This window comes from Dermochelys coriacea, chromosome 5 (genome assembly GCF_009764565.3).
Source record: "Dermochelys coriacea isolate rDerCor1 chromosome 5, rDerCor1.pri.v4, whole genome shotgun sequence".
NCBI classification, from domain to species: domain Eukaryota; kingdom Metazoa; phylum Chordata; order Testudines; family Dermochelyidae; genus Dermochelys; species Dermochelys coriacea.
Window position 1 is genome coordinate 99,465,794 of NC_050072.1, and position 27,449 is coordinate 99,493,242.

The window sequence follows — 27,449 nt, forward strand, 5'->3', positions numbered from 1 at the left end:
AAGCCCGGCCCTCGTCCTCTTAGTGTCCCGCCGGGGGTGCGAGCGACTCGGGCTCCGCGCGCTGCTGCAGGCCGCCGCGCTGACAGCGCCAAGCGGAGCCGTTACTCAGCGCGTCCCCGGCGTTCGAACGGCGGCGGTCCGGGGGGGCCTGACGGGGCCACAGCCCCTAGCAGGAGCCGGACGCGGCCACGCTACAGAACCAACGTGAGCCGGAGACAGGTGCGTGCTCCGACCCCACTCACTGATCGCTCCTGCAGTGCGGGGCCCAGGTCCCGGGCGGAGTCCCGCGTCTCCGCGGCGGGGGGCAGCTCTGCGCGCGGGGCCAGGAGGCTCGGGCCGGGCGGCCCGCGGCCAGGGGGGAGTTTGGTCTCTGCGGCGGGGTCACCGCCGGGGCACAGCGGAGGGGCGGGCTGGTGGCGCGTCTCCAGCGACCCGCGCCGGGCGGTAGAGCGAAGCGAGTTGGTTTCCTCTCGCTGCGGCCGGGGGGAGGTCTCGGGGGCACGGTGAGGTGCCGAGGCACCGGGGGCCAGGGTGAAAGGGAGGGAGGGAGGGGGCTTTGCAGCTATGTGCGATCCCTAGGTGCTCTCCCACACTCCCGGCCGCGGGCTGTTGTCTCCTCTCTGCGGCCCCGGGGGCGGATGGGGCCACTCCAAAGGGGCACAGCCTCCCCCTTTCTTCCCCTTCGCCGGCGGAATGGGGAGCCGACTGCCTCCACCCTCTGGTGCGAGCAGCAGGTCCTACGGTTATGCGGAAAGATTCTATATCGATATTTGAAACACAGCTGCTGCTTATCTCCTCTGCGGGGTGGGTGGGTGGCGGAATGAAATGTAGCTAGCATGAGGCGAGGTATTTCTAAACGGTGTGTGTTTTGGGGGATGGGAGTACTGTAGTGTGTTAGTACCTCATTTCTAAGTAAATTGAGCTATGAAAAGTGCTACTGTGGACGGAGAGAAGTCAAATACTTTATTTTTGAAGTCCATGAATTGGGAGAATGACCATAACAGAGCAAATCTGATTGATTGATTGATTGATTGATTTAGTAAGTTCAGATAGGTTTCAGAGTAGCAGCTGTGTTAGTCTGTATTCGCAAAAAGAAAAGGAGTACTTGTGGCACCTTAGAGACTAACAAATTTATTTGAGCATAAGCTTTCGTTAGCTACAGCTCACTTCACTTGTAGCTCACGAAAGCTTATGCTCAAATAAATTTGTTAGTCTCTAAGGTGCCACAAGTCCTCCTTTTCTTTTTATAAGTTCAGATAGTTTTTTATATATGTAAGAAGTCTCTTGTTTTTATGGAGTAACTAAAAACTGGATATTTGTTTGGAAAATGTGAAGATCGCTTTTTGGTTGTCCTGATTTGACCGTTTTTTAGATTTGTTAGTTTTCTATGGAAGAAAAAGTATGAACAGAATTGTGGCAAAATAACCCATCTTGCAGATAGATTTCAGTTATTTTCAGAATGATATTTAAGCAATTAACTATACTAAACCAAAATATAAATTTAAAAACAAATCAGTTTCAAATAGTTATATTTTTCTTTAGTATTTGTGCCTTAAATGGTGTGATGAGGTATCAGTTTGAGGCACTGAATCGCCAACAATGCAGTACTTCAGTGGCTGTCAATGTGCAGATTGTTTTAAGTAGAAGAATACTATAGACCAGTGTCTTGCTTACAGAACACAAACATTATGTAATCTGACTTAATCCCACATTTGTGTATATCTGGGATCTTCTGGGGATTGTTTTTCTGTTTGTTTTTTGCTATCTGTTTCTTCTGACTCTTTCTCCTCCCCCTCCCCCCTCAAAATAGACCCCAGAGCTGTTAAAACATATGAAATATCCAGCAATGATGGCTGCTACCAGTTAGGGAATTCTTTACTAGACAAAAAGAAAAGGAGGATTTGTGGCACCTTAGAGACTAACAGATTTATTTGAGCATAAGCTTTCGTGAGCTACAAGTGAAGTGAGCTGTAGCTCACGAAAGCTTATGCTCAAATAAATCTGTTAGTCTCTAAGGTGCCACAAGTCCTCCTTTTCTTTTTGCAAATACAGATTAACACGGCTGCTACTCTGAAACCTTTATTGAACAGTCAATGCAAGATTGGTTTTACTATACTCACTATTATTAAAAAAGTATGAGAAAAAAACCTTACAGCCACAAGAACATAAAAATGGCCATACTGGGTCAAACCAAAGGTCCATCTAGCCCCCTATATTCTGACAGAGGCCAATTCCAGATGCTTCAGAGGGAAATGAACAGTTTTAGGGACACCCAGAGTGTGTGGTTATGTCTCTGACCATCTTGGCTCATAGCTGTTGGTGGACCTAACCCTCATGAATTTATCTAATTTGGTTTCAGGCCCAGTTAAAGTTTTAGCCTTTACAGCCTTCCCTGGCGACGAGTTCTACAGGTTGACTGTGTGTTGTGTGAAGAGGTACTTTTTTGTGTGCGTTTTAAAACTTCTGCCTATTAATTTCATTGTGTGACACCAGTTCTTGTTATGTGAAGGCATACATAACACTTCCTTATATCCTTTCTCCATGCTATTTATGATTTTATAGACCTCTAACATATCCCCACCTTAGTCATTTTTTTCTCTAAATTGAAGTATTTTAAATCTCTCCTCATATGGAAGCTGTTTCATATCCTAGTCTCTCTTGTTGCCCTTCCTGTACCTTTTCCAATTCTAATGTATCTTTTTTGAGATGGGGCGACCAGAACCATACGCAGTATTCAAGGTATGGGCATACCATGGATTTATATAGTGATTTTATGATCTATTCGGTCTTGTCTATTCCTTTTCTAATACCAAGGTTCATTGTTCATCTGCTTTTGACTCCCTCAAATACCTCTAATTGGTGAGGCATAGTTTCTGTTTACAAAAGTTGTTAACTCTTCCCCAATATACCATGTTCATATCTCTGTCTGATCATTCTGTTCTTTACTACAATTTCAACCAATTTGCCTGGTACTGAAGTTGTGCTCAGTGATGTGTAATTGCCTGACTTGCTTCTGGAGCCTTTTTTTTAAAAATCAGAGTTATAGTTGCTATCCTCCAGTCATCTGGTACAGAGGCTGATTTTAGTGATAGGTTTTATACTAGAGTTAATAATTCTGCAATTTCATACGACTTCCTTCAGAACACTTGGGTGAATACCATCTAGTGCTTTCTTGGTGGTTAATTTATCATTTGTTCCAAAACCTCTGACACTTCATTCTGGAACAGTTCCTCAGATTCTTCAGCTAATGAAATTTGCTCAAGGGTGAGACTCTCCCCACATCCTCTGCAGTGAAGATTGATACAAATAATTTATTTAGCTTCACAATGGCCTTGTCTTCCTTGAGTGCTTCTTTAGCTATGATGATGCTAAATAGTTTCATTTAAAGGCAAAAAAATTAGTTTAATCCTTTATAGTGATCAGTTTTTAGTATACGGTATTCATATGTTCGAGAAGTACTTGAAAATAACAGAATAACTACATAGTGTGTGTGTGTGTATTTATTTTTAGCTTTAGTTTTCAGGATTCCTCCATGTTCTTCTCTGCATCCATTGTGTTTGTTTGTTCTTTATAGCTCTATTGGTATAATGTCCTTTATCTTTTTTTAATTGGGCGCTAATTTCCTATAGTTGTTTCTCACTACATTTTCAAATATCTTATCCCTTTTCCTGTCAAATTAGTTTAAGGATGTTTATTCATATGTATTTGTTCCACAGTAATTCATTATGTAACTGGAAAGGGATTTCAGCTATTGAATTGTTGTGTAAATTCTGTTGTAGTTTTTAGTCCTCATTTGTGTGCTTTCAGAATTTTAGGAAAAGGTGAAGGAAGTTGTGGAATAGTCCAAATCTATGCTGCTAAAATAAGAACGGGGGGGAATGAAAACACTTTATGTATGTTGCAGAGTGCAACTATTGCATATTTTTAGTATTGTCTTAACTCCCACACCAAGAACTTTGCAAACAGATATTCAAATGCTTAACTTTATTCGTATCAGTAGCCCTTCTGTAGTAAACAGTGGGACTACTCACATGAATAAGGTTATGCACAACACGGGTGTTTACAGCATTTGGGAGATGTAGACTTTGGGCTTGCCTCACCACACAGCTTTTAGCAACAAGGCTGTGTCGACTCAGCCTTGTTGCTAAAAGTCAGCGTGTGTAAACGCTCTGTCTGCACTTTTGCCGACAAAATATTTCCAGCCTCGCGAGCAGAGTTAGCTTCGTTGGCAGGAGAGCATGCTTGCTGACGCGTTCACACTGCCATTTGTGTTGGCAAACCTTTTGTCTTTCACAGCGGGTGGGGCTTTAAGTACCCATGAAAGAGTTTTGTGGACAACTTTGCAGTGTAGACATACGCTTAGTTGAGCTTTTAGGGAAGGAGATAGTGGTTGTGCTACTTTTTATGGGTCTGGAAGGAAAGAAATTGACTATGTAAAGCAATTACACTTGAAGTGTTCTAAGAGCCCAAGATAAACATTTGGGATGTTGTCACTCATTAGAGTGATCTATCTTTTTTTTCCCCCTTTCTCCACCTCTACTGAAAAGGTTAATTGCTGAAGATTGGATTAGATTTTAGCCTGCAAGGCAATTTGAATGTTCTGCTTTGGTATAACAGTTTATAATTCATCTGAAGCTTAGAAGAGATTAGTTTTAACAAGCAGGCTATTTATGCTTTAAAAACTGTCCAGTAAAGAGGGGGATGGGCAAGTTGGTTCTATGATTCTGAGCCTATACTGGTGCAATAATGCAAGCTTATGCAGTGAAGTTTTAAACTATGCTTCAGAAATTTTCTCCTTAAACCTTAGATTTTTCTCATGTTTTTAAATAGTTAGTTTCTTATTGTTCTGAATTTTGAGCACATATCTTGGAAATGCTGACACTGCAAACATATTTGTACCTTGTTGAGCTTCCTGGAGCTCTATATCTTAACTTGCCAGTGACAAGTACAATGTTTCTCCTGTGCTAGATATCCATACTTAATCCTGGGAGAATCATTGCGCAAGCACAGAATCAATGTCCCCCACCGATTTTTTTTTTTTTTTTGAACATTCCACTGCAGAATAATTGATTCTGACTGGGAGGTGAAGGGAAGCTGAGAGGGGTCACATTGCAATTAGACGTTTTGTCCACCAGGCACTGCTGAGGTTCCAGAAGAGAGGGTAGCTGGCTTATGAGCTGGAGCAGCCAGCTGCAGACAGGGAGGGTGCAGAGGCTGCCTTCCTCACAGGTGAGGAAGGCATGGGATATGGGAGGGATGGACAGATGTGTCACACAGGACTGCTGGGGTCACACAAACTGGGATTCAGAAGGGCTAGTGGGAGGGGGAGAGGCAGAGGAGCTAGTGGGGTGACATTGAGCCAGGGGCTGAATGGGAGTGGGGGTGCAGAACCACATGGAGATGGGGAAAAGGGTGCAGGGTCACAAGGGGATGAGGAAGAGTGGGGGTGCAGGGATGTGGGGAGGGGGTGGCTGAGTTGGGGTGCAGGTTCACATGGGGACATGTGCAGCTATGCCTGACTGAATCAGGAAAGGGAATGCAGGAACACATGGGTAAAGCGGTAGAGGTGCCTGACTGAATGGGAGAGCCTGAGGGAGGCTCCCCAACTCACTAACAATCCCTCTCACCCATCCCCCCAAAAACCTGTTCCATACTTCCCACACCCAACAACCTTCCAAATTCCCTCCCAGGCTCCTTCCCAGCAATTACTTCCCTCTCCCTCCTCTCCTATGTTACCCCTGACTCCCCCAAGTGTTTGCACTACTTGTGAGGGGTGTGGGAAATACATTTCTGTATTGTAGTTTAAATGAATTATTACTCAGTTCTGTATGCCTAGTAAGGAATCTATTTGTCATAAAACAATTCTCAAATCTTTTTTGTTGCCTGTATTGTTATAGACATACTTTCTGACAGGTATTTTGAAATAAAAAATTACCAACATAATTGAAACTGGCTTGATTATATTGTGTTGTGACAAAATATGCAGAATTTTAAATATTGTGTAAAATTTTTAGTATTTTGGAGCCGAATTCCCTCAGGAGTACATACTACAAAAACTATTGGACAGTGATAGTGGTGCTCCCAACCAGCTCTGAAGGCATCTGTATCGATTACCTGAAGAGAAGGGTACCTCTTTCAACACATTTTGTGGTAACATACATCACTAAAAATTTGACTTGGAATGGGGAATACTCATGTCCAAGATGTGGGTACCTGGTTATTATACTGGATTCAACCACACTTACAATGGTCACATGTAAAGCCTTACAAAAGTGAGGTGAGGAAGTGAGGTGAGGGATGTGATATCCCACTGACAACCCATGTGGGAGTGAAAAATATTTACATGTATAATGGATAGCATAAGTATCCTGGAGTAACTGTCGAAATAATTTTATACTGCAAAGCATTATATTTAGAAGTTAAATTTGGACACAGCCAGTGGGTTACACAAGTATTCGTGAGATAGCAATGGGAACGGTTAGCATCAGGCTTCTTGTTTTCTATTCCGGGCTCCGTCATTAGATTGTGGTCTAGTTACAAATAGCATAAAAAACCGTAACAATGCTCTTATTTGGGTCATTTGAGAGCTTTGAACCCAGGACCTCCGAGTTTGGCTTGTTTCTAAAGGTTTCTATCGTTTGAGCTAAAGAACCAAATCTCTTAGCATGGAAGTACCATCAGAGTCATAACCCACTATATGTTGCCCGAGTTAGTGCGGGGTTACACAAGCATCTGATTTGTCATGTTCCTGTTGAAAGTCTTTGTGGCAAAGTAGATGGGTTCTGTTCTTAGCTCTGCCTGAAGTGACACATGCAAACTCTGTCATTTTATTTGTAAAATTGATGACTGACAGTTATTACCCCACAAGGTACAAAGCCTTTGCTGCTAATAAAGCTTGTAAAGTGACATTGCACTCCATATGTTTATGGAAATATGCTTGAGTGTAAATATAATGTAATTGGAATATGCTTTATGCAAAAGGTTTCTTGTAAGGTATCATTACAAAGCTTATAATCTACTGAGTGTGTTCATCCTATTTGTATGAATGGATCATTCTTGTATCTGAAGCAAGAAATATGGAGTTTCTCTGAAGTTCTATTCTAACTATGCAACGTGTGGGCCATTAATGGTGGCTTGGAATCTTGATGGCTCCCATAAACTAGAACAATTGGTGGTAAATGACTCTGTTTACTTGTAAGCCTTCTTGTATACCTGTGTGTCTTCCAGTGGGTAACGAAGTCTCACTGGACACGTGAACATCATACTGGAATCCATCTTAAATCTGGGGCTTTTCCATTTAGAAGGAAGGGTGGGAACTTGGAGACAAAGGATTCCTGCCTCGTGCCAAAGATATAAAAGTGGGTGGAACAGTGAAGTTTTAAAGGGGTGGCCAGTCATGAGGAATCCCCTAGTTACCACCTATGCTGGAGCTGACAAAGACCGTACCAGGAGAAAGGATTGGGCCCAGAGTAGGAAGGAGTCTAGTCTGTGAAAGAAGCTTATTGAAACATCTTTGAGGGAGAGATTTACCTGTATTCAGTTTCTTGATGTATTGGGCATGTGTGCTGCGTTTTGTTTTCTGTTTTGCTTGGTAACTTACTTTGTTCTGTCTGTTATTACTTAAAACCATTTAAATCCTACATTTTATACTTAATAAAATTACTTTTTTTATTAATTAACCCAGAGTAAAGGATTGATACCTAGGGGAGCAAACAGCTGTGCATATCTCTCTATTATGTTATAGAGGGTAGACAATAAGCCTTTATACAGAGTAAAACAGACTTATTTGGGGTTTGGATCCCATTGGGAACTGGGTGTCTGTGTGCTGAAGATAGGTGTCGTGCTGAAAAGTTTTGGGTTAAAGTCTGCAGCTGGGAGTGTGGTTCAGACCCTGGGTCTGTGTTGCAGCCGGCTTGCATGTCTGGCTCAACAAGACAGAGTTCTGGAGTTCCAAGCTGGCAGGGAAGACTGGCTTGGGGTAGTTTGAGCACATCAGGTGACAGAGACCCCCTGGGGACTGTGACCAAACCCATCACAAATGGCAGTTGGTGGAAGAACTGGGATTGGACTCTGGGCTTGCAGTTTAGTTGTAAATTCTGCTAAGCTACAGTACTCTCTGTATGGGGATCCTGTCTCTGGTTTTGCATCCTTAAAATAGTCTGAAGGCTGGAGATTTTCATGTCATGAGATTCCCTGCAGTAGGGGCCAACATCACGTTACTCACGATAAGTTTGAAATGGTTGATGACACAGTAGTGATTCTTGGCTAACGAGATCCTTATTCCTTTAGAGCATTGGAAACAGTGTTCTGTTTAATGTTGTTGGCTTTTCAGTGATTGTCATTTTAACTTAAGTTTTTGGAAGGATCAGTACCATGCTTTCTGGGCCAAAATACATCATGTGAATAATTGATTTCTAACGTCAAAATTTTTGTACTTGTCTTAAGGAATATAATTATTCTTTTAATAAAAATTCTCATGATTAATGACATATTAATTTTCCTCTATTGGCTTTCAAATTTCACCTCTAATAATGATCGAAAGTTATATTTTAAGATGTTAAAAATTGTTGTACACAAATTTTCTTAGTTACAAGTTGATAGTCTGTCTTAAATTTAAACTTAAGATTATAAAGAGTAACCTTTGTTGAAAAACATTCTTCCAACGTTCTCCCGTAGTCTGTAATTACAATGACATGTTTAATTTTACTCCATGTTCTTCTATGGAATTGTAATTAGAAATTAATATTTTTCTCTCTTCCTATTTCAGAATAGAAGATGAATAATCTTTCCTTTAGTGAACTGTGTTGCCTGTTCTGTTGTCCACCATGCCCAGGGAAAATTGCTTCCAAACTGGCATTTTTACCTCCAGATCCTACTTACACACTGATGTGTGATGAAAGTGGTAGTCGCTGGACTCTACATCTTTCAGAACGAGCAGACTGGCAATACTCCTCTAGAGAAAAAGATGCCATTGAGTGTTTCATGACTAGAACCAGTAAAGGTAACAGGATTGCCTGTATGTTTGTGCGTTGCTCACCTAACGCCAAATATACTTTGCTCTTCTCACATGGAAATGCCGTTGACCTAGGTCAGATGAGCAGTTTTTACATAGGACTGGGTTCACGGATTAACTGCAACATATTCTCATATGATTATTCTGGATATGGCGCAAGTTCTGGGAAACCGACAGAGAAGAACCTGTATGCTGATGTTGATGCTGCTTGGGTGGCTCTTAGGACAAGGTAAGGAGTTAATCGCAAATTGTTTTTTTGCTGTGCTTTACAAAAGTTTAATCTATGCTAGTATGGAGTCTATTCCCATCTTAAAATACTGTATTCTAGCATTATCAAATTCATATCAGATCTGGGTGGTGAGACTTTGCCACATTTCAAGTGAATTGCTTACAAAATTACTGCTATATGTTCAATCTGTTTTAGGTTCCAGTTCTGCAAATTGGATCAGCTTGCAGGATTGGGGTATAAATGATTATAGATGGCTTGAAATTCTAGTGCCCAAAGGCAGATACTTTTGGACCAGTCCATTTAACTAACCTATGTGTATCCCAGATACCAATGTCGGCAAATGTCAACCAAGCCCACTGCTCCTGGGAGTGATATCACATTTGATCTGAGAAAGCTGTCTTCTGTTTTCCTTGTAATGTTCTTTGTTGGTGTGCTGGTAACCTACAGCAGACTCCTTTCCCATCTCATCCACTTCAGACCTGTAGCTTCAGCAACAAGGAACAAGTAGTTTAAGGGGCGTGTGAGGTACCTGGATGTTGTGGGGGAGGGCCATGCCACTGAATGATTGGGAGCACTTTGCCCCTTGGGGCATGCAAAACCTTTTCTAAAACCTTTTTAAATTATATCTTGTATATGTTAAAGTATTTTAAAAAACAAACATATGGACTGTCTCTTGCATAGACAGAAGAACAGAATGGTATAAATTGCTAGTTGTGCATCTAAACTGTAGAAAGTGCATTGTGCTTGAGAAATAGTATATGATTGTTTTAGACACTAGTCAGATTTTTCTTCTGGGTTTGGTGCATTTTGCAGTGGTCTTCCAGAGCAAAGCTAGTCCTAAATCCAATATAGCCTGCTGTATGAGGAGATCATCTGATCATGTATCACTGTCATAGAATCATAGAACTGGAAGGGACCTTGAGAAGTCATCTAGTCTAGTCTCCTGCTCTCAAGGCAGGACTAAGTATTATATAGACCATCCCTGATGGGTGTTTGTCCAATCTACTCTTAAAAATCCCCATTGATGGAGATTCCACAACCTCCCTAGGCACTTTATTCCAGTGCTTAACCACCCTGACAGGACATTTTTCCTAATGTCCAACGTAAACCACCATTGCTGCAATTTAAGCCCATTGCTTCTTTTCCTATCCTCAGAGCTTAAAAAGAAGTTTTTTTTCCTCCCTCCTCCTTGTAATAACTTTTTATGTACTTGAAAACTTATGTTTCCTCTCAGTCTACTCTTCTCCAGACTAAACAAACCCAATTTTTCCAATCTTCCCGCATAGGTCATGTTTTCAAGACCTTTAATCATTTTTGTTGTTGTTCTCTGGACTTCCTTCAATTTGTCCACATCTTTCCTGAAATATGGCGCCCAGAACTGGACACAATACTCCAGTTGAGGCCTAATCAGCACGGAGTAGAGCGGAAGAATTACTTCTTGTCTTGCTTACAATACTCCAGCTAATACATCGCAGAATGATGTTTGCATTTTTGTTTTTTTGTTTGTTTTTCCCCTCAACAGTGTTACACTGTTGATTCTCATTTAGCTTGTGATCCATAATGACCCCCAGATCCCTTTTCGCAGTACTCCTTCCTAGGCGGTCTTCCCATTTTTTATCTGTGCAACTGATTGTTCCTTCCTAAGTGGAGTACTTTGCATTTGTCCTTATTGAATTTCATCCTGTTTACTTCAGACCATTTCTCCAGTTGGTCCAGATTATTTTGAATTTTAATCCTATTCTCTAAAGCATTTGCAATCCCTCCCATCTTCGTATTGTCTGCAAACTTTATAAGTGTACTCTCTCTATGCCATTATCTAAATCATTGATGAAGATATTGAACAGAACCAGACTCAGAACCCCTGCAGGACCCCACTCATTATGCCCTTCCAGCATGACTGTGAACTACTGATAATTACTCTCTGGGAAGGTCATGTGAGAGATACCACATTTATACTGCTTCTCTTCTCTCCTCTTCTTTCCCCCCCCCCCCCCCCCGACCCTCCCGCTTGTTACCGTGTCAAAAAAGCTATCAGGTTGGTTTCACAGGATTTGTTCTTGACAAATCCTTTTGGGCTGTTACTTGTCACCTTATTATCTTATAAGTGTTTGCAAATTGATTGATTAATTATTTGCTCCATTATCTTTCTGGATACAGAAGTTAAGCTTACTGGTCTGTAGTTCCCTGCCCAGGTTGTCCTTATTTCCCTTTTTATGCCTTATGAACTGCAATCTAGCTCTGGCCATCATAAGGAGCATACCCAGGGATTCCACGAGCCTGGAAATCCATAGCTACTCTAATGTCTTAGGGAGAGGAGTTAAAATTACACAGGCAACTTTAACTTTGACATTTCAACCTTATTGAGTGCTTTACTGTACAACTTGAATTCTTATAATTTTGATTGAATTAACAAGGATTTCATAGCTAAGATTGAGAAGTTTCCTTCAAGCTTTTCTCCCCCACATATTGTTAATTTCTGGGGTAAAAAAAATTCTTAATGTTTTCTGTACAGAGTACCTCATCAGATTTGTAGCCAGAGGGGGGCAGTTATTTCAGTGTAAAGTACTCTAAAGGGAGGATTTCTCAAAAGTGGAAGTGTTTTACAAAGGCCTTGTTTTAATATGCATGTTTTGAATATTTTAGTCTGATTTGTTTTATATATAACCCATTAATGGGAACTAATGCATAGAACTACATTTAAAATGTGTGTGGAAACTTTTGTTACATGTGAAATTTAAGACTCAGAGTGCAGGAAGGCCTAAAATAGTATTATTGTTTATAGTTTCCACTGAACACTATATAAAGGTATGCTGAGTTTATAAATGCAATGATCAAAGAACTAGAGAAATGATGTACCGTGAATGCTTGATTTTTTTAAGTGTGTAAATAGCTATTTAAAATATTCGAATGCTGTATCATAGTATCCATACTATAAGTTTATATTAGTAGCTAAGAAACCACTACAAGCTTTCTTGTTTGTAATGAGGTCCACAAATCCATGATATTGCATACTCTGCCCTGTAGCGTTGGAGGCAGATGTGATCGGTAAATCGGAGGTAGAGGAAGCATGTCTCCACCTCTCAGAATCCCCAGCTTTGTGTGTGTGTGTCTGTCTGTCTGTCTCTCTCTCTCTCTCTCTAGTGACAGGCAGACCAGGTCATCCCTACTGCAGAGCAAATTTAAAGAGAGAAAAATGGCATAAAATCTCCAGGCTGTCACATCTTCCTTTATTGGCAGAAAGGATTCCCTTTCTTCTCAGTTGCTGGAACTTTCTGCATTCCCTGCTCACCCATGCAGACTGCAGCATGGCAGAGAAGGCTAAGAGGAAAAACCTGCATTGTTTCCTGCACGTGTTCTGCTAATTAATGTCTGCATGGAGATCTCTGCTTGTCCTGTGGAGACCCAGGCACTTCATGTGCTCAGACAAGGGCAGTGTTTCCAGAAGACCCCCTCCTTCAAACAGGAGAGTTCCCAGGAACACGTGGCAATACCTCACCAGCAAAATCCCTCAGGCCTGACACAGATGACAGCAGCAGCCTTGGGACCAGGAAGTGGCAGCTTGCTCTTCCCCACCCAATGCGGGGACGAGTGTTTCTTCTAGTTCCCTGGTGTCCATTCTACAATGTCAGATGCCTTGGTGTGCACTAGTCAAAATTTTATTCTAGTGTCACTAGTGAAGATAAATGGTGGTCAAGGACTTGTAGCATCTAGCGGGAAAACATTTTTACCGGAAAGCGTGGCCCCTTCGTTGCATGTGAAGGGCCTATATAGTGAAGTCCAGGCAGGCTTCACCTCATCACCTTCATTCGGGCCTTAAAACTATCGAGGTCACCAGGCCCACAAGAATAACTAAATAACCAAAGAAAATTGTCATCTGACTCCCCAAGTGCCCTTGCATGCCTTCACAAACAATGCTAATGTGGGTGGACAGTATTGCAAGTATGGTCTCTCTCAACTTGTTTTAAAAAAAATTGTACAGACTCCCCGGAGGAGTCAGGGAATGCAGACCGCTATCCTAGATATCCTATGAATGGGTGCAAATGAACCTGTCCCTGCTCTTCAAAATCAAAGCCTTCCATGTTTTTCCTAGGCCATCCCCAAAAGAATCAGAAAGCTACAGCTATCAGGATGCACTTCACTGCTATCTCAGCTTTTCACACTCATGCAAGGGTTGACAGTATTCACTCACTACAATAACCATGTTGATGAAAGTATTGTTGTACCACCGGCACCATAGGCTTGAATCCTATTCTCACAAAGCTAGTGCAGCCTCTGTTCAAACTTAAGTCAAACTGTTCTATGTACCATTTATCTTTTGAGGACAGGTTTCAGAGTAGCAGCCGTGTTAGTCTGTATTCGCAAAAAGAAAAGGAGTACTGGTGGCACCTTAGAGACTAACAAATTTATTAGAGCATAAGCTTTCCGATGAAGTGAGCTGTAGCTCACGAAAGCTTATGCTCTAATAAATTTGTTAGTCTCTAAGGTGCCACCGGTACTCCTTTTCCTTTTGAGGACAGTAATCTTCATAGCCATTACACCAGCCCGAAGTTGTGATACGATTCTGTTTCTCCCAATGTTGTGTTCCATAAGAATAAGGTGATTGTCTCTTTATTCATAATTCTTGTCTAAATTGACCCCTGATTCCATGTTAATGGGGCAGTAACCCTGTTTAGATCTCCCCCCCACCCCCAACCTCATTGGTATTTAAAGGAGCTCAAACTCTGTATTCTAGATGTTTGGAGGGCCCAAAGTTTGATTCTAAATAGACAATTTGTTCTGGTTCCCCATGCCTCTCAGGCAGATGAAGGAAGACCAGGGCTATGCCAATCACAGCCCAAAGGCTGTCTAAATGTTTGACACTATGTATTACTCTTGTGATCTTGCAGGTGTTCAGCCTTCTGGAGATGTCTGTTTAAGCAGAACTAGACACATGGCAGTTCTTATAGTGTGTTCTTGCTCTGTCATCGTCTTAGTATTTTTCAGAGCTGCTAATTGAAACTCTGTATGCTCTAAGTGGCAATGTTTCCCTCAACTTGGTCTCTAAATCAGAGGCCCAGTTTGGGAGAACAGTATTAGTCATTTCTTACTAATACTCTCAACTTGACTCTCCAAACTGATGTACTATTTGGGAGGATATTTCTGTACTCTGTTAAACTAGAACTTCTCCACCAACCCGAGTGGAGATTGTAGTGCTTACTAAATGCCTACAAGTGGGAACAGAGCAAGCAGAGGCCACCTTGAAGAAGAAAGTTACTTACAGTAACTGTAGTTCTCTTGGTGTTTATGCTCAGTACCCACCCTCTCTTCAAATCTTTGGAGTCTAGTATTAAGTATTGCCATTGAAGGACAGCAAGAAAAGAACATAGAAAGGAAATGTGGCCCCAACTGTCACTGCTCTCTATATTCCATGTTTGTATGTCCCACTTATCCACATGTGGGAATGTGCAGCAATGCTCTTGAGCTAACCTTACTGATTAGTAGCTTCTCTATTTCAGTTTGTAAACTTTGAGGCCAGTAGCAGCTGAGAACGCTGTGTAAATAGTATGTTCAGTCATTGTAGAGAAAAGATTACTTTGTACTATTCTTGAACTACTTTTCCCAGTTTATAGTTGTGGCCAAATCCCTTGGCTGGAGGAAAGGATTATTGGGAACAGCAAGGGAAAATTGGGGAATTTACCCTCCAAAAATGTATTTAATTCTGTATAATAATTTGAGCTTTCATTTAAATTTTTGTAGAAGGACCTGCATTTTTCAAAAATAATTTAAGAACTTTCTTAATGCAATAAATTAAACACAGCCCATGTTGTTTGTTTGAGGATTCCATATGCTCTTTATTGAGAGTTTGTATAGCATGCGGTTCTCAAACCTGGGGTTCAGGACCCCTCAGGGGTTGTGATGTTATTACAGGGGGGTCATAAGCTGTCAGCCTCCATCCAAACCCTGCTTTGCCTCCAGCATTTATAATGGTGGTAAATATATAAAGAAGTCTTTTTAATTTTATAAGAGGGGGTCATACTCGGAGGCTTGCTGTGTGAAAGGGATCACCAGTGCAAAAGTTTGAGAACTACTGGTATAGCATACATCAGTCAGGCAAATGATGCAATAAACATTGCCTTACCTTGCATCTAAACAATTATATAATTGCAGAATAAGGAAATGAGACAATGGGTAGATGCTCAGATACTAAAGTATATACACAGAAATAACAGGGTGGGTCTTTAATGTGGATGAATTGTACTGGTGCTTCAAAATACATAATTATGTATGTTCTGCATGATGGACGTTTGGGAAGCGATTCCAGGATGTATTTTCCCATTTTGTCTTATAGCTGATAAATGGACTTGTCCTTCAGCCATTCCTTATGTCCGGGTGTCTTATTTTTCTTCCCAATGTTTAAGAATTATACATGTGGCTATAATCATAGCTACTATTTCCCTAAATAATGTGTGAGATCACAGTTCAGAATAATCAAAAACACAGATGGGCTTGCATCTTCCCAATATCTTAATGCTTTAGTTTTTGGTGTATTTCTAGCCAATATTTTGCTGTAGTAGGGCAATACTTTATATACTCCCTTTTTGACATGGCCAGGTGTGAACAGTGGATTTACATCCTAATTTCTGAAGTTTGAGGAGTAAAATGAAATCTTTCATTTTTACAATCTGTAGTCATTTTAAAATTGATACCTGGTTGCTCTGTACCCATTTTACTAGCTTTCTGTTTTATATTTTGACTACTAGCTTCTGTGTTAAATGCAATGTTTTCTGTCTTGGATTATTGGGAAATTGTTAAGCCACTTAATGTTTGAAGTATTTAGAAGGTTTCCTAGGTTTTTTTGTTTGTGTTTTTTGTTTTTGTTTTGTTTTTAAATACAGGATGGATTTGGAGACTATGTATTCCATCACTGCATATACCAGCCAGTCGTATTACAATTGTCTAGCCATATTTTGTATAATGTGGGCCAGATTCTTCCCTTCCCTTTCTGATCCCTCTTCATAGGTTCAGTGATACAAAGGGGTGAATCCAGTTGAATCTGTTCAGCTGAGAACTCCCCTGGTATGAGTATTCTCAGCCTGGCTTTACACCAGCTATCAGGCTCCTCTGCCTCTACTTCCCCCATAGGCCAAATGGTATGGAGGGGTATGGCCAGTGCTTCAGCTCTTCTCAGCTGGTAGACTGTCTCTTTTAGGAAAGTTGCCAGTTGGCATACGTTCAAGTTGTCCCTGTTCTGTTCTAGTTGACACTGGGACCAGGGACAACTGAGGCAGAATCAGAAAGCCAAAACAAGCTATTTGAAGCTTTCTTTACTGTGCTAAGTTGATCTTGAATGTAGATCTGTTTCTGTATTTTCATATTCTACTTTAAATACCTGTCTTGCCGGATAAGCTCCCGGCTTAAGTATCTGGCTAGGTATATGTTCACAAGTGCCTGATAGTAAGGCTAGGTCTAACTTTTAGAAGTGCTTTGCTGGTATACTATGCTGGCAAAGTGCTCCTCGTGTGGACACAGTTTTGATACCAGCAAACACAGCCCCCTGGTCACCTTCCCCACAAAATAAGCTATACAACTAAAAGAGCAGTTTTGCCAGTATTACTGCATTTATACTAGAGGCTAGAGACTTCTGACCAACGTAGCTATGCTGGCAAAAGTTTGTCATGTATACTTAGCCTAAGTTTTGTATGTATTGAATTGGTAAAATTTAAAAACTTCTTACAAATACCAGTGCAAATGTACACCATACTACTGTATTAGTTACGAAAATTAAAGCAGAGTTCCTAAAGGGAGTGGCTTCTCATATCTTCAAGAGGAGCTCTGAGTTTTATTTTTCTAAGGCAGACAGGACTACTTTAAAACATACTGGCAGACATCTTTCTCAACATATCAATGTTGCACAATGTTCCCGTGGGGGAGAATGTCTAAAAGTGTGTGATACCACTATTTCAACATGTATTAAAAAAAATAAAATAAAATAAAAAATGACCCTGTTTCACAAATTGTATTAAATGGTGAATACTGTTTTTATTAAAACCTTTTTTAAAAAAAAAACAAACCCTATGGCTATTTTTTCTCAGTTTTCTATTTTCTTCTGTGATATTCTAAAATATTTCACTACTTTAAAGCTTCTGTTTTCCATTTATGCTGTTTGGTTTTATTTTGTGTTCGTCCTTTATTTAGATTTTTCCTATGCATGTTTTGCATATCCACTTTTCCATAAGGAAAACTAGATCAATTCACATTTTGAAATCCATTTTTTAATTTCCTTTTTCTCCATTACTTTTGTCTACCTCTTCCCATCTATTCCCACTAGCTTCTTCTGTGCTCTGTACCTGTCTGTTCTTAATTCTGTTTCAGTTAACCCTTTTCTCCAGTCTGACGTGTTCTCTCCCTGATGCTGCTTCAATGAACTTCCTAGCAGTCAGACTGTAAAGAGCTGTGTGCCTCTGGCAGAGGATGGGAGGAGTACTTGGTGCTGATTTGGTTCTTTCCCCTTTAAGTCTTCCAAGCACCAGTTTATGAATTGCTTTTCTGTGGCCATGCTCTTATGGGAGTGAGCGATGTAGAGGAAGGTTGTTGCACTGGCTGCCTTCTGGTTCGGGCAGCAGAAATCTGGGTTCTGGCTCTGTTACAGTCTGCCTGTGTGGCCTTGGACAGGTCATTGAATCTTTCCCTTGTTCCCCATTTGTAAAATGGGTGTTAGTTACCAAAAGTAGATTCTCAATCACTTAAAGTCTTTGAATCAAGATAGATGTCTTCCTACAAAAAACTCCAGACTGACCAGAAATAATGGCTTGATAAAGGAACTACTGCGTGAAATTGTATCGTGTATTATGCAGTTTGACAGATTAGATGATCATAATGGTCACTTCTGGCCTTAAAAATCTGTGAATGAGCAGAGCACATTTCACTGCGATTTTTGTCATCACAGACAAATGGGAATCTTCTTGCTCCTAGAAGGTGGCGATAGGAATCATTTATGACATCCCTATATAAAAAAAGTAGCTGGTTGTAACTTGATTGAGTATGCTAGTAGCAACTAGCATAAACCAAATGTTGTGCTCTCTTCCTAAGCTCCAGGGTCCCTGCTGCTGCTCACAGCTTTGCAAAGCTGCAGCAGAGTGAAAACTAACTAGCCTTGCCAGTTTTGTTATGCAGAAGTGAAACTCTCAAAAATTAGGTCAGTTTCACGCTGTGTGGAGAAAACTGAGCTGCAGCAGAGGCAGGCACTAAAGCAATTTACTGGGGAAGAGAACTTAAAATGGAGATACCAGCTCACAGCAGCCACAGAATAGAGTAGCTGTGACTCTTATCACAGTGGCTAGGAGACTCTGGGGTGCATGGAAGGAACATAAAGGGAAGATCTTCTGCCTTAAATCAGCTAAATAGGGTTCAGTGAGAGGGGGCTAAATATATATATAATATATTGGACAGCTAACTAGAGACAGTATGAAGGATGGAACCCCTGAACAAGCATCCAAACTCTCCCTTATCTAGATCAGTAGTTAATCTGTTTCAGTATCTGGTCTCTGGCCAGTTACCTAATTTCTTAAAGAGAGAGATGCAAGAAACCTCAAATGGGACAATTGTATAGTAACCAGCCCCTATAGGAAGTCAGTTAATGGTTAGCTTATTCCTTGAATGAAGCTTGACGGTTTTATATGCCTTCCAAATGTTAAGGTTTTTCTAAAATGTGATCTTAACATAGCTGGATGTTCTTACTATTCATATAATCTTAGTCTTTTTTTTAATCTTGCTAAGCTCTTGGCCTCAGTGGTATCTGATGAGGATGAATTAACAGACTAATAGTGTGGTTTGCAAAAAATACTTCCTGTCATCAGTTTTAAATTTGTTGCCTGTCAGTTTCATTGAATGCCTCCTTATTGTTGCATTATGAGAACAGCTAAATAGAAGTACCCAGTCCACTTCCTCTGTACCATTCATTATTTATATATCTATCATGTCTCTCCATTATTTGTTCTCTGAACAGTTCCAGTATTTGCTATCTCTCCATTTGAAATATTTTCCATTCCACTGTTTCATCATCTAGTTCTGAACCCTTTCTATTTCTGCTACATATTTTTGAGAGGGTGATCAGAGTTGAACATGTTATTCCATAAAATGGGTTGTATTCTAAACTGAATGAAGAAGCTCTTGGGTAGCAGAGAAAATGCTTTCTCTTTTTCCAGCAGGAGTGACAGAGGTTGATAATGGTCTGTGTGAGTCTGGAAAGCCAATATGTAAGATGGAGAGGACTGAGCAGGATCCAGAAACAGCACCCACTTTGCAATTGTACCACCAACCTCTTTTCAAACAGGGAGGGGCCTGGCCACCTCTCCAGGGCTTTGTTCCTTGATCTGACCCGAGGGGACCTGCATAATTTTTCACATGTTCTTTGGCCAAAAATTAGGATTTTTTTCAAGTCCTAATCCTAAGACTTTTTTCTGGAGTTTAAAATTTGATGGTACTTATTTTGATGAGTTGAAATTTGACATTGCCTCTGTATAGGAGGATTTTATTTCAGAGTTGGGTTTGTGCTTTAACAAGGTGATGCTTCATTTTACTTGTAAGTAATTTTTTGAAAATTAAGAGTGGCTGAGTAATGTTGTAACTGATCATCTTCTTTAGCATCCCATGTTTGTTGCATATAGAGTATTAATAGCTCTTTTGCACAGTGTTTATTACACAAGGTTGTGGTAAATGGAATAGTGTTTAATGAAGTACTCCTACCTTGATATTTGATAAAAGGTGTGGGAAAGGACTATACAGCCATTTAACAAAAATAGATTACTTACTAAATTTTTGAAGTCAATATCAGATTCTTTAAAGTTTACACCAGGGGTTCTCAAACTGGGGGTTGGGACCCCTCAGGGGGTCGTTAAGTTATTATGTGGGGGGTTGCGAGCTGTCAGCCTCTACCCCAAACCCTGCTTTGCCTCCAGCATTTATAATGGTGTTAAATAGTACAACACCATGAAATTTTAGATTTAAATAGCTGAAATCATGAAATTTATTATTATTTTTTAAAATCCTAGGATCATGAAATTGACCAAAATGGATCATGAATTTGGTAAGGCCCTATCCATAGCTTAAGTATAATGGGGGGGGAAATGGACTGTGACAGCAGCATGAGCCTTTTTTTATTACTGGGCTTTATTGTTAAACATATTTAAGTTTTGTTTGTCCCAAATTTGGCATGTCCCTAACTTTGTTAAATCTGATGTAGAAAGCTGCCTTGATTCAAAATACTTTCATCTTGGAATACAACAAACACTTCTGTTTTCTGTAGCAGGCTAACTAGTGGACGTGATTCCAGAGTTCTTCTGACTTTATCCATGGTGCTATTGCATACATGTATCCTTTAAACAAAAAACAAATCCCCCATATTTCAGTATCTTTCCTGACATAAGACAAAAATGTTTGCCAAATACAAAACTGGTGGTAGAAAAGCTTTACTGTCAAAATTCTAAGTCAGACAAAAGTGGAAGATTGAAGTACAGGAAAGTAGTAATACAACTACGATATCTGGTTCTCTTACTAGTCACTTTTGTTCATCCTACTTGGTAAATTTTGATCCACAAATATGATTATTTTTCTACCTAATTCATGTAACAAAACCGATTCAGTTTATTTTAGTGTATACCAGTTTTTAACACTCTTAATGTTATAGGTACGGAATCCGCCCTGAAAATGTGATTATATACGGCCAAAGTATAGGAACAGTACCATCTGTGGATCTTGCTGCTCGGTATGAGAGTGCTGCTGTAATTCTTCATTCTCCTTTGACCTCGGGAATGCGAGTAGCCTTTCCTGATACGAAGAAGACCTACTGCTTTGATGCATTCCCAAAGTAAGTTGCTACTAACATTCTCAGAATAGGGAAGAAAGTAATCTTGCAAATTCTTTGCAGTTGTCCTTTAAGGTAATGTAATATATATACTCAATTTATTTGCTAGAAGCTGGGAATGAGTGACAGGAAATGGATCACTTGATAATTACCTGTTCTATTCATTCCCTCTGGGGCACCTGGCATTGGCCACTGTTGGAAGACCGGATATTGCGCTAAAGGGACCTTTGGTCTGACCCAGTATGGTCGTTCTTGTGTACAAAGAGTGGATCAAGACATGGCGAATCCAGAAACATTTGAATACATGAAAAAAGATTAACCCTAACTTATAAAATTTAAAATATTTTTATAATGCTTGATTCACACATTTGTGAATGTTTTATATTGCTAACCAGTTTTATACATGTCTTTATATTAAATAGTAAGAGGAAAAATATAACTGTCCCAAATATAACCATGTAATGATACTAGTGGGTGATCCTGACAAGTGTATTGTTGGCTCTGAATAAAGTGTCTCTTTGAGTCTGTTGCTCAGACCAGCAAGGACTGGAAAAAGCTGTGCCCTCATGGCTGCTACCCATGCTACTGCAGCTATGCTGCTATTTATACTTGTGCTAGCTTGATGACAATTAGAATGAGCATGTGTACATAAGCAAACGAATCGCACCTCTAGTTTGTAGTGCAGCCATAGCCTAAGGACAGGTCTACACTAAAAAAGTTAAGTTGACCCAGCTATGTCGTTCAGAGTTGTGAAAAATCCACACCCCTGAGCAACATGGTTAAGATGATCTAACCCTTGATGTAGACAGCACTAGGTCAATAGAATAATTCTTCTATCAACCTAGCTACTGACTATCAGGGAAGTGGATTAACTACAGCAATGGGAGAACCCCTCCCGTTGCTATAGCAAGTGGCTACATTGAAGCACTACAGCTGCAGCCATGCTGCTGTACCTATTTAAGTGTAGACACAGCCTAAGAGTCTCTTATTCTTGAAGGTTAAGTGTGTAAATGTGACTGTTCTGTGTTCATGTTTGTTTGAATCTTTTTTCTTGCAGCATTGACAAAATTTCTAAAATAACATCACCAGTGTTAATAATCCATGGGACTGAAGATGAAGTAATTGACTTTTCGCATGGTTTAGCATTATTTGAGCGTTGCCAGAGACCTGTAGAGCCACTGTGGGTAGAAGGAGCGGGCCATAATGATGTGGAGCTTTATGGACAGTACCTTGAACGATTAAAACAGTTTGTATCACAGGAACTGGTGAATTTGTAAAGTACTTTATATATTTACATGCTTTTTCATTTCACTGCAGAACTGCACACTTTGATAAATACTAACATAAAACCTGAAGGTTTTGTTTTCAAATCATGTCAGTTGCCTTCATAAATGTACAGGTAATGATTTGTGAACATAATTAATGAAGGTTTTAATACCAGTATTATAAACTGGAATAACATGATCATGCAGTTCAACTTGTGTAGTTCGTATAGTATGTGTGAGTTTTTTCTTTTTAGATGTACAAAATATCACAAGGAGTACTGTATGAAATTTTAATTATGTAAAATCAGATGCTGTAAAAGTGTTGCCAAATGCTTTAGCATATCAAACAAATCTATAAATATTTTTTAAACATCTCAAAATGTACTGTGACTTATTCTGTTACACAGGTGTACATTAAAAATCAGACTTCTAAACAGCTGTACTTGTAAAAATACCAATAGCCATGAAATTTAAGCAAATATGTAATGAAAACATAAACACTCACTGGAATTGGCCCAGGCCCTGTTTTATAGGGAGCAGGTCAAAACAAGTGTTTTTTGCTACAGTGCATTATATCTTATGTCTTGTGCTTAATTTGTTGTTTGTTTGTTTTTTAACCTGGAAGGTGAGGTTTAAATCTGCCTACTCATCTATTCCTTAGCTAAAGAGGTTATTCTGTAAAATGGAGTCCTAAAATACCACTGTTATAACAAATTTCATTCACATGCTCACTACTGAGGTGTAACTAAATATTTTAGTGGTTTGTTTGAAACCAGTAAGGTATTTAGAGCTAGTTTTAAATGTCAGTTCTGTAGAGATGCAGTATATGGATGGAAAGAATTCTGGAAGTTTGTCTAACTTTCTAATGAACAAATGAAAGCTTGCAGTTGTCAGTTCAGGTTTACTTTTGGGTGTTTATTAGTATGCAACCTTTTGTTTTTTTATTACTGTATGAGAATTTTACTAATCTGCTCCTGAACAGTGAAGAAAGAGAATGTTGACACTTTTTTGTATTAACTCATAGTGAAATAAATTTTGTAAGTTGCCTTTCCCTTGAATGAGTTTTGCTTGAATAAAATTATGAAAGATAATGACAAACTTAAAATTAGATGTAGCCTAATTTGTAAACATAATAATAATCCAACAATACACACTGTGCTTCTAATTTTAAGGCCTTATGTAGTTTGTTCTTGTTTTTGTGATTGTCCAAGACTACTGTGTAATTAAATGTATTATCAAATATTGTGAATGATTTGGTTCAGATGTGTTAACTAACAGTAAATAATATTACACAATATACTGTTTATTTTTTTCTGAAAAACTTCAACATACTAAACAACTATCTGGCTACTAACTATAAAACGAGACTGATATTTCTGAGGAAGATCATCTGCAGGCTGTTTTTCAGAGGCCCCCTTCACAAAACCAGGGATATGGTATGTTTGCCTGCAAAGATCGTGGGTAGTGTTGCTGCCCATAGACGGCTGATGACAAGCTGTCATAACTTGGGCAGTACTCCTCGTTCTGTATGAGTTTTATCCTGGGGGACATAGCAGCTCAGAACTCGAAGGACACAAAGATAGATTAAAGCCATCTTACCCCCAGTTTTCCCTGGGCTATGAGTTTAAGGCATTTTGCCCATAATGTTTAGTACCCAGTTTGTACAGCTATGTCTCATTATACTTCTAGGCAGTGGAGAACTGGACTCTTGAGTGCAATTCCACATGGTTATCAAAAGCTTTATTCTGATCTCTATTTTTTAATATGGAGTCTTTCAGGAAAGATGATTATTGAAGCAATTAATATACTTTATATGTAGTAAAAGCTATGTAGCATATTCATTCAGTTATAAAAGCTCTTCTCATTAATGACAATCTGCTAATTATAGCAGCTGGAAAAGTTTGATATACTGTCTTACGGGGTATTATGTGGTCATGGTATTACATTTTTTATGCTTATACCTGGGCTTCATTTTTGTGACACTGACAATGGGCTATTTTATGATCGTGGGACAATTGTATTTTTAACATAAGAGTTGATGTCAGCATCCATTAACAGAAGTTTGTTGTTGGACAAACTGCCAAAGCAGAAAAGAACACTGAAACTCATGATCCTTTAGAAAAGATGAACATGTATAGGCAAAAAAATACAGTTGAATATGTTGTATTTATGTTTCTGACCTTTGGAAAGGTTGGTAGGTCTATTCTGTATACTCACAAACCTTCATTGGCTCAAACATAATCAGTGAGTGTCAGGGTGGATCCTGCTGTAGAAGCACATGCCTGTTGCACACAAGATTGGGTTTTGTTTAATAGTGTCTGTCAGGGCCATGCATGTACCATGTGTCATCTCGTGCTCAGATGCAAGGGCATGAAAGGTGAAGCAGCTGTGACCCTCCGTCAGTTCTCTTACTGCCCGTGGCAATGAGACAGAATCCAGTGAGTGCTTGTCCTGCTTCTCTGGAGCTTCAAACATAATCCTTTTTTGAACTTTCTGGTGGGGGGGGAAAAAATCACTTTCATCCTCATTTTTAGGTTTTTAAGTTGGATGTTCCAAAAATAGAAAAGACCCTGAGTACATCCCCTGTAGCAGGGCTTTGGCACCCTGCATCTTCCATTATGGCAAAGTCCAACCTGTGCTGGACATATCCCCTGGGTTGAGAGGCTTAGCAGATGCCTATTCTGTTTGGAGGAAGTCACGTTCTCAGTAAGTGTGCCAGTATGCAAATCCTTATTGAGGACTTGTAAGTCAAGGGACATGGCTGAAACTACACCTACTCAATTGAGAGGGACTACTGCCTCCAAACAATGAAAAGGGTCATCTTCAGCAAGTGTTTCCTTGAGCGGAAACCATACCCAAGCAGCAACAGAAAAGCAGGAAAGAAAATGCCATCAAAATTGGCACCAATAACTTTACAGGCAACTGCTGACTGACTTGGCACTGGCCCCCACAACATTAACAATATCATCAGAATGAAGTTTGGCACCCCAATACAAGGGTGAGGACCAAAAGGGCCCAACCAGAGTCTGGGCAGAGCTCCAAATACCAGAAGACTTCCTCCTAAAAGGAGGAAAAGAGCTAGGACTCTTACCTTGGCCGAGAATTTAAACTCTGTCTCTGGAAGTGATGCTTAGAAAACCAGTACCAATACTGGAACCAGAAAAGTCTCCAGTGCTGACCATTGCACCAATTACAGGCCCAAGATATGTCATTACAGAACAGCCTAAATATCCAAGGATATTTTTAGCACTGGACTAGCCTGCTTCAGGCTCTGAGCACTACCCCACAGCTCAGCTATTCGAAGAGTGCAACTTCTTATTAATCTCTAGATTTCACCTCTCCCTAGTGTCAAACAGGGACACCTCTCTCTCTCCTACAAGAGTGACCTTTAGAACCAGCATCAAAGATTCTCTCGCAAGGCACCAGCTCAATGGGCTGACCAGCTGCAACACTGACCAGCCAGTACCCATTCATAATGGCATGTTGGCTGTACTAGCCCTACTGGGGAACATCATCCCTAGTGTCCTATAGCAGATCATCTTACAGATCTAGAAAGAGGAAGCGATCCAGCTCTGTGGTGGAATTACTACTTAGACAACTGACACAGAGCTTGACATCTGCACCGTGGAACCGCAATTAGAAGAACAGTGGCACCTCCAGTCTCTGCCAATAGAATCGTTGTCATCCAGTGAGCAGGGCCGACTCCAGGCACCAGCAAAGGAAGCAGGTGCCTGGTGTGGGCAATAGAAAGGGGTGGCACTCCATCCGTCATCGGAAAGGCATGTCTGGGTTTTCGGCAGCAATTCGGCAGCAGGCCCTGCAGTCCCTCTCTTCCACTTTGGCTGCAGCTCAACCGGGCTTGGTGTTTCTGTTTTTGTTTTGTTCCTTCGCCGCTTGGGGCAGCAAAAAAGCTGGAGCCAGCCCTGCCAGTGAGGCAATTTAACTAGCCGATCCCCTGGCAGAAGACCATTAGGAGATCCTGAAAGGCATTGTAATTTACATAGCGAAGTCTTTGGATATAGGAATGATGCTTATCCAGGAGAGATCCTATAAACTCTGACAGCCAGAGCACATTAGCTCCAGTTAAGATCTCTCTCCCTGTCAATGAGGGCATATTAGAATTGGCCGAGGGTCTCTAGCAAACCCGAGCCACTGTTCAGTCCACATCCAGACTAGTGGAGAAGCCCCATCAAGTGCCCCTGAAAACTTTTGACTAGTTTTACTCCCACCTAAACCAGGGATCTTTAGCAGCAATGCAGGAAAAGTCAAAATGATGAAAAGGGCTCTCAGAAGTTAGACCCAGAGATTTCTTGGGGGTTACAGAGGTCCCCTGGATCTGGTATCTATGTACTAGTTTGTCAAAATGTGTCATGTGAGGTCTCTTCTGAAAGCTTGTTTCATGTTGATCCTCATAATCATTGCAAAATGTAAGTACGGCTAATATGTAAGGAGTTATGTATATGTACGGAAAACTAACTTTTTAAGGTTTGTGGCATGAAGCTTGTCACCAAAAGATGAGACAGGCTTCTTTCAGCCAAGAGTTGCTTATGTAAATTGTTGTATGGTTCACAATGGGTCCCTATTTACAGCCTCAGGAAAATGCTAGTGATTTCAAAGTTTTTTCCAGGGGAGATTATAGGCAGAGAAATGCAAGTGAGGGGTTACCCTGTTTGCAAATGAAGATAATGGATTTTTGGATTCTTACTGTAAGATACTCTGCATCTTTCCACTGAGACAGTGAGAGGATGGGGGCTTGTCTCATGAATGGAGGAGTACCACCAAGCCTGGCTGTAATAAGCTGCAAGATTTTGGGTGAGCTTTTGCTCTATATGACATGACAATGTCTTAAGTTTTTTAGACTCTAGAAAGTGTTACGATTTTGTGACCATTTGTTTCCATTTATTTCTATCTACTGCTCCTTGAATCTTTGTTAAATAAATGTTAACTTGTTTTCTCTCTAAATAATTCCAAGTGCTGTGAGTTGAGGGGAGCTGTGATTGTGAGGCATAACTGCTAAGCTAATGTGTACTGTTCCTTTGGGAATAGTGGATATGCAAATTATGTGAGTGTCCAGTGGAATAGGGAGGCTGGGGACTCTAA

At 40.3% G+C, this 27,449-nt stretch overlaps 1 protein-coding gene and 1 long non-coding RNA gene across 2 annotated transcripts; both read left to right on the plus strand.

The window, feature by feature from the left end:
* The first annotated feature begins 78 nt into the window (after positions 1-78).
* ABHD17B (abhydrolase domain containing 17B, depalmitoylase) lies at positions 79-23,598 on the plus strand. Its single transcript, XM_038401884.2, has 4 exons — positions 79-219; positions 8,768-9,242; positions 20,908-21,087; positions 22,142-23,598. Exons 2-4 carry the CDS (start codon positions 8,776-8,778, stop codon positions 22,359-22,361), a joined length of 867 nt encoding a protein of 288 aa, XP_038257812.1. The 5' UTR covers positions 79-219; positions 8,768-8,775; the 3' UTR covers positions 22,362-23,598.
* LOC122460231 lies at positions 11,847-19,817 on the plus strand. The gene is made up of 2 exons (XR_006281404.1): positions 11,847-13,567; positions 13,760-19,817. It is a non-coding gene; the product is annotated as an uncharacterized LOC122460231 (long non-coding RNA).
* Positions 23,599-27,449: the final 3,851 nt, after the last annotated feature.

Excerpts from the sequence above, each read along its gene's own strand:
- ABHD17B (XM_038401884.2), top strand. The coding sequence starts at position 8,776 with ATGAATAATCTTTCCTTTAGTGAACTGTGTTGCCTGTTCTGTTGTCCA. Across the intron at positions 9,243-20,907 it reads TGGGTGGCTCTTAGGACAAG|GTACGGAATCCGCCCTGAAA; the intron begins GTAAGGAGTTAA and ends TTAATGTTATAG. Across the intron at positions 21,088-22,141 it reads TGCTTTGATGCATTCCCAAA|CATTGACAAAATTTCTAAAA; the intron begins GTAAGTTGCTAC and ends TTTTTCTTGCAG.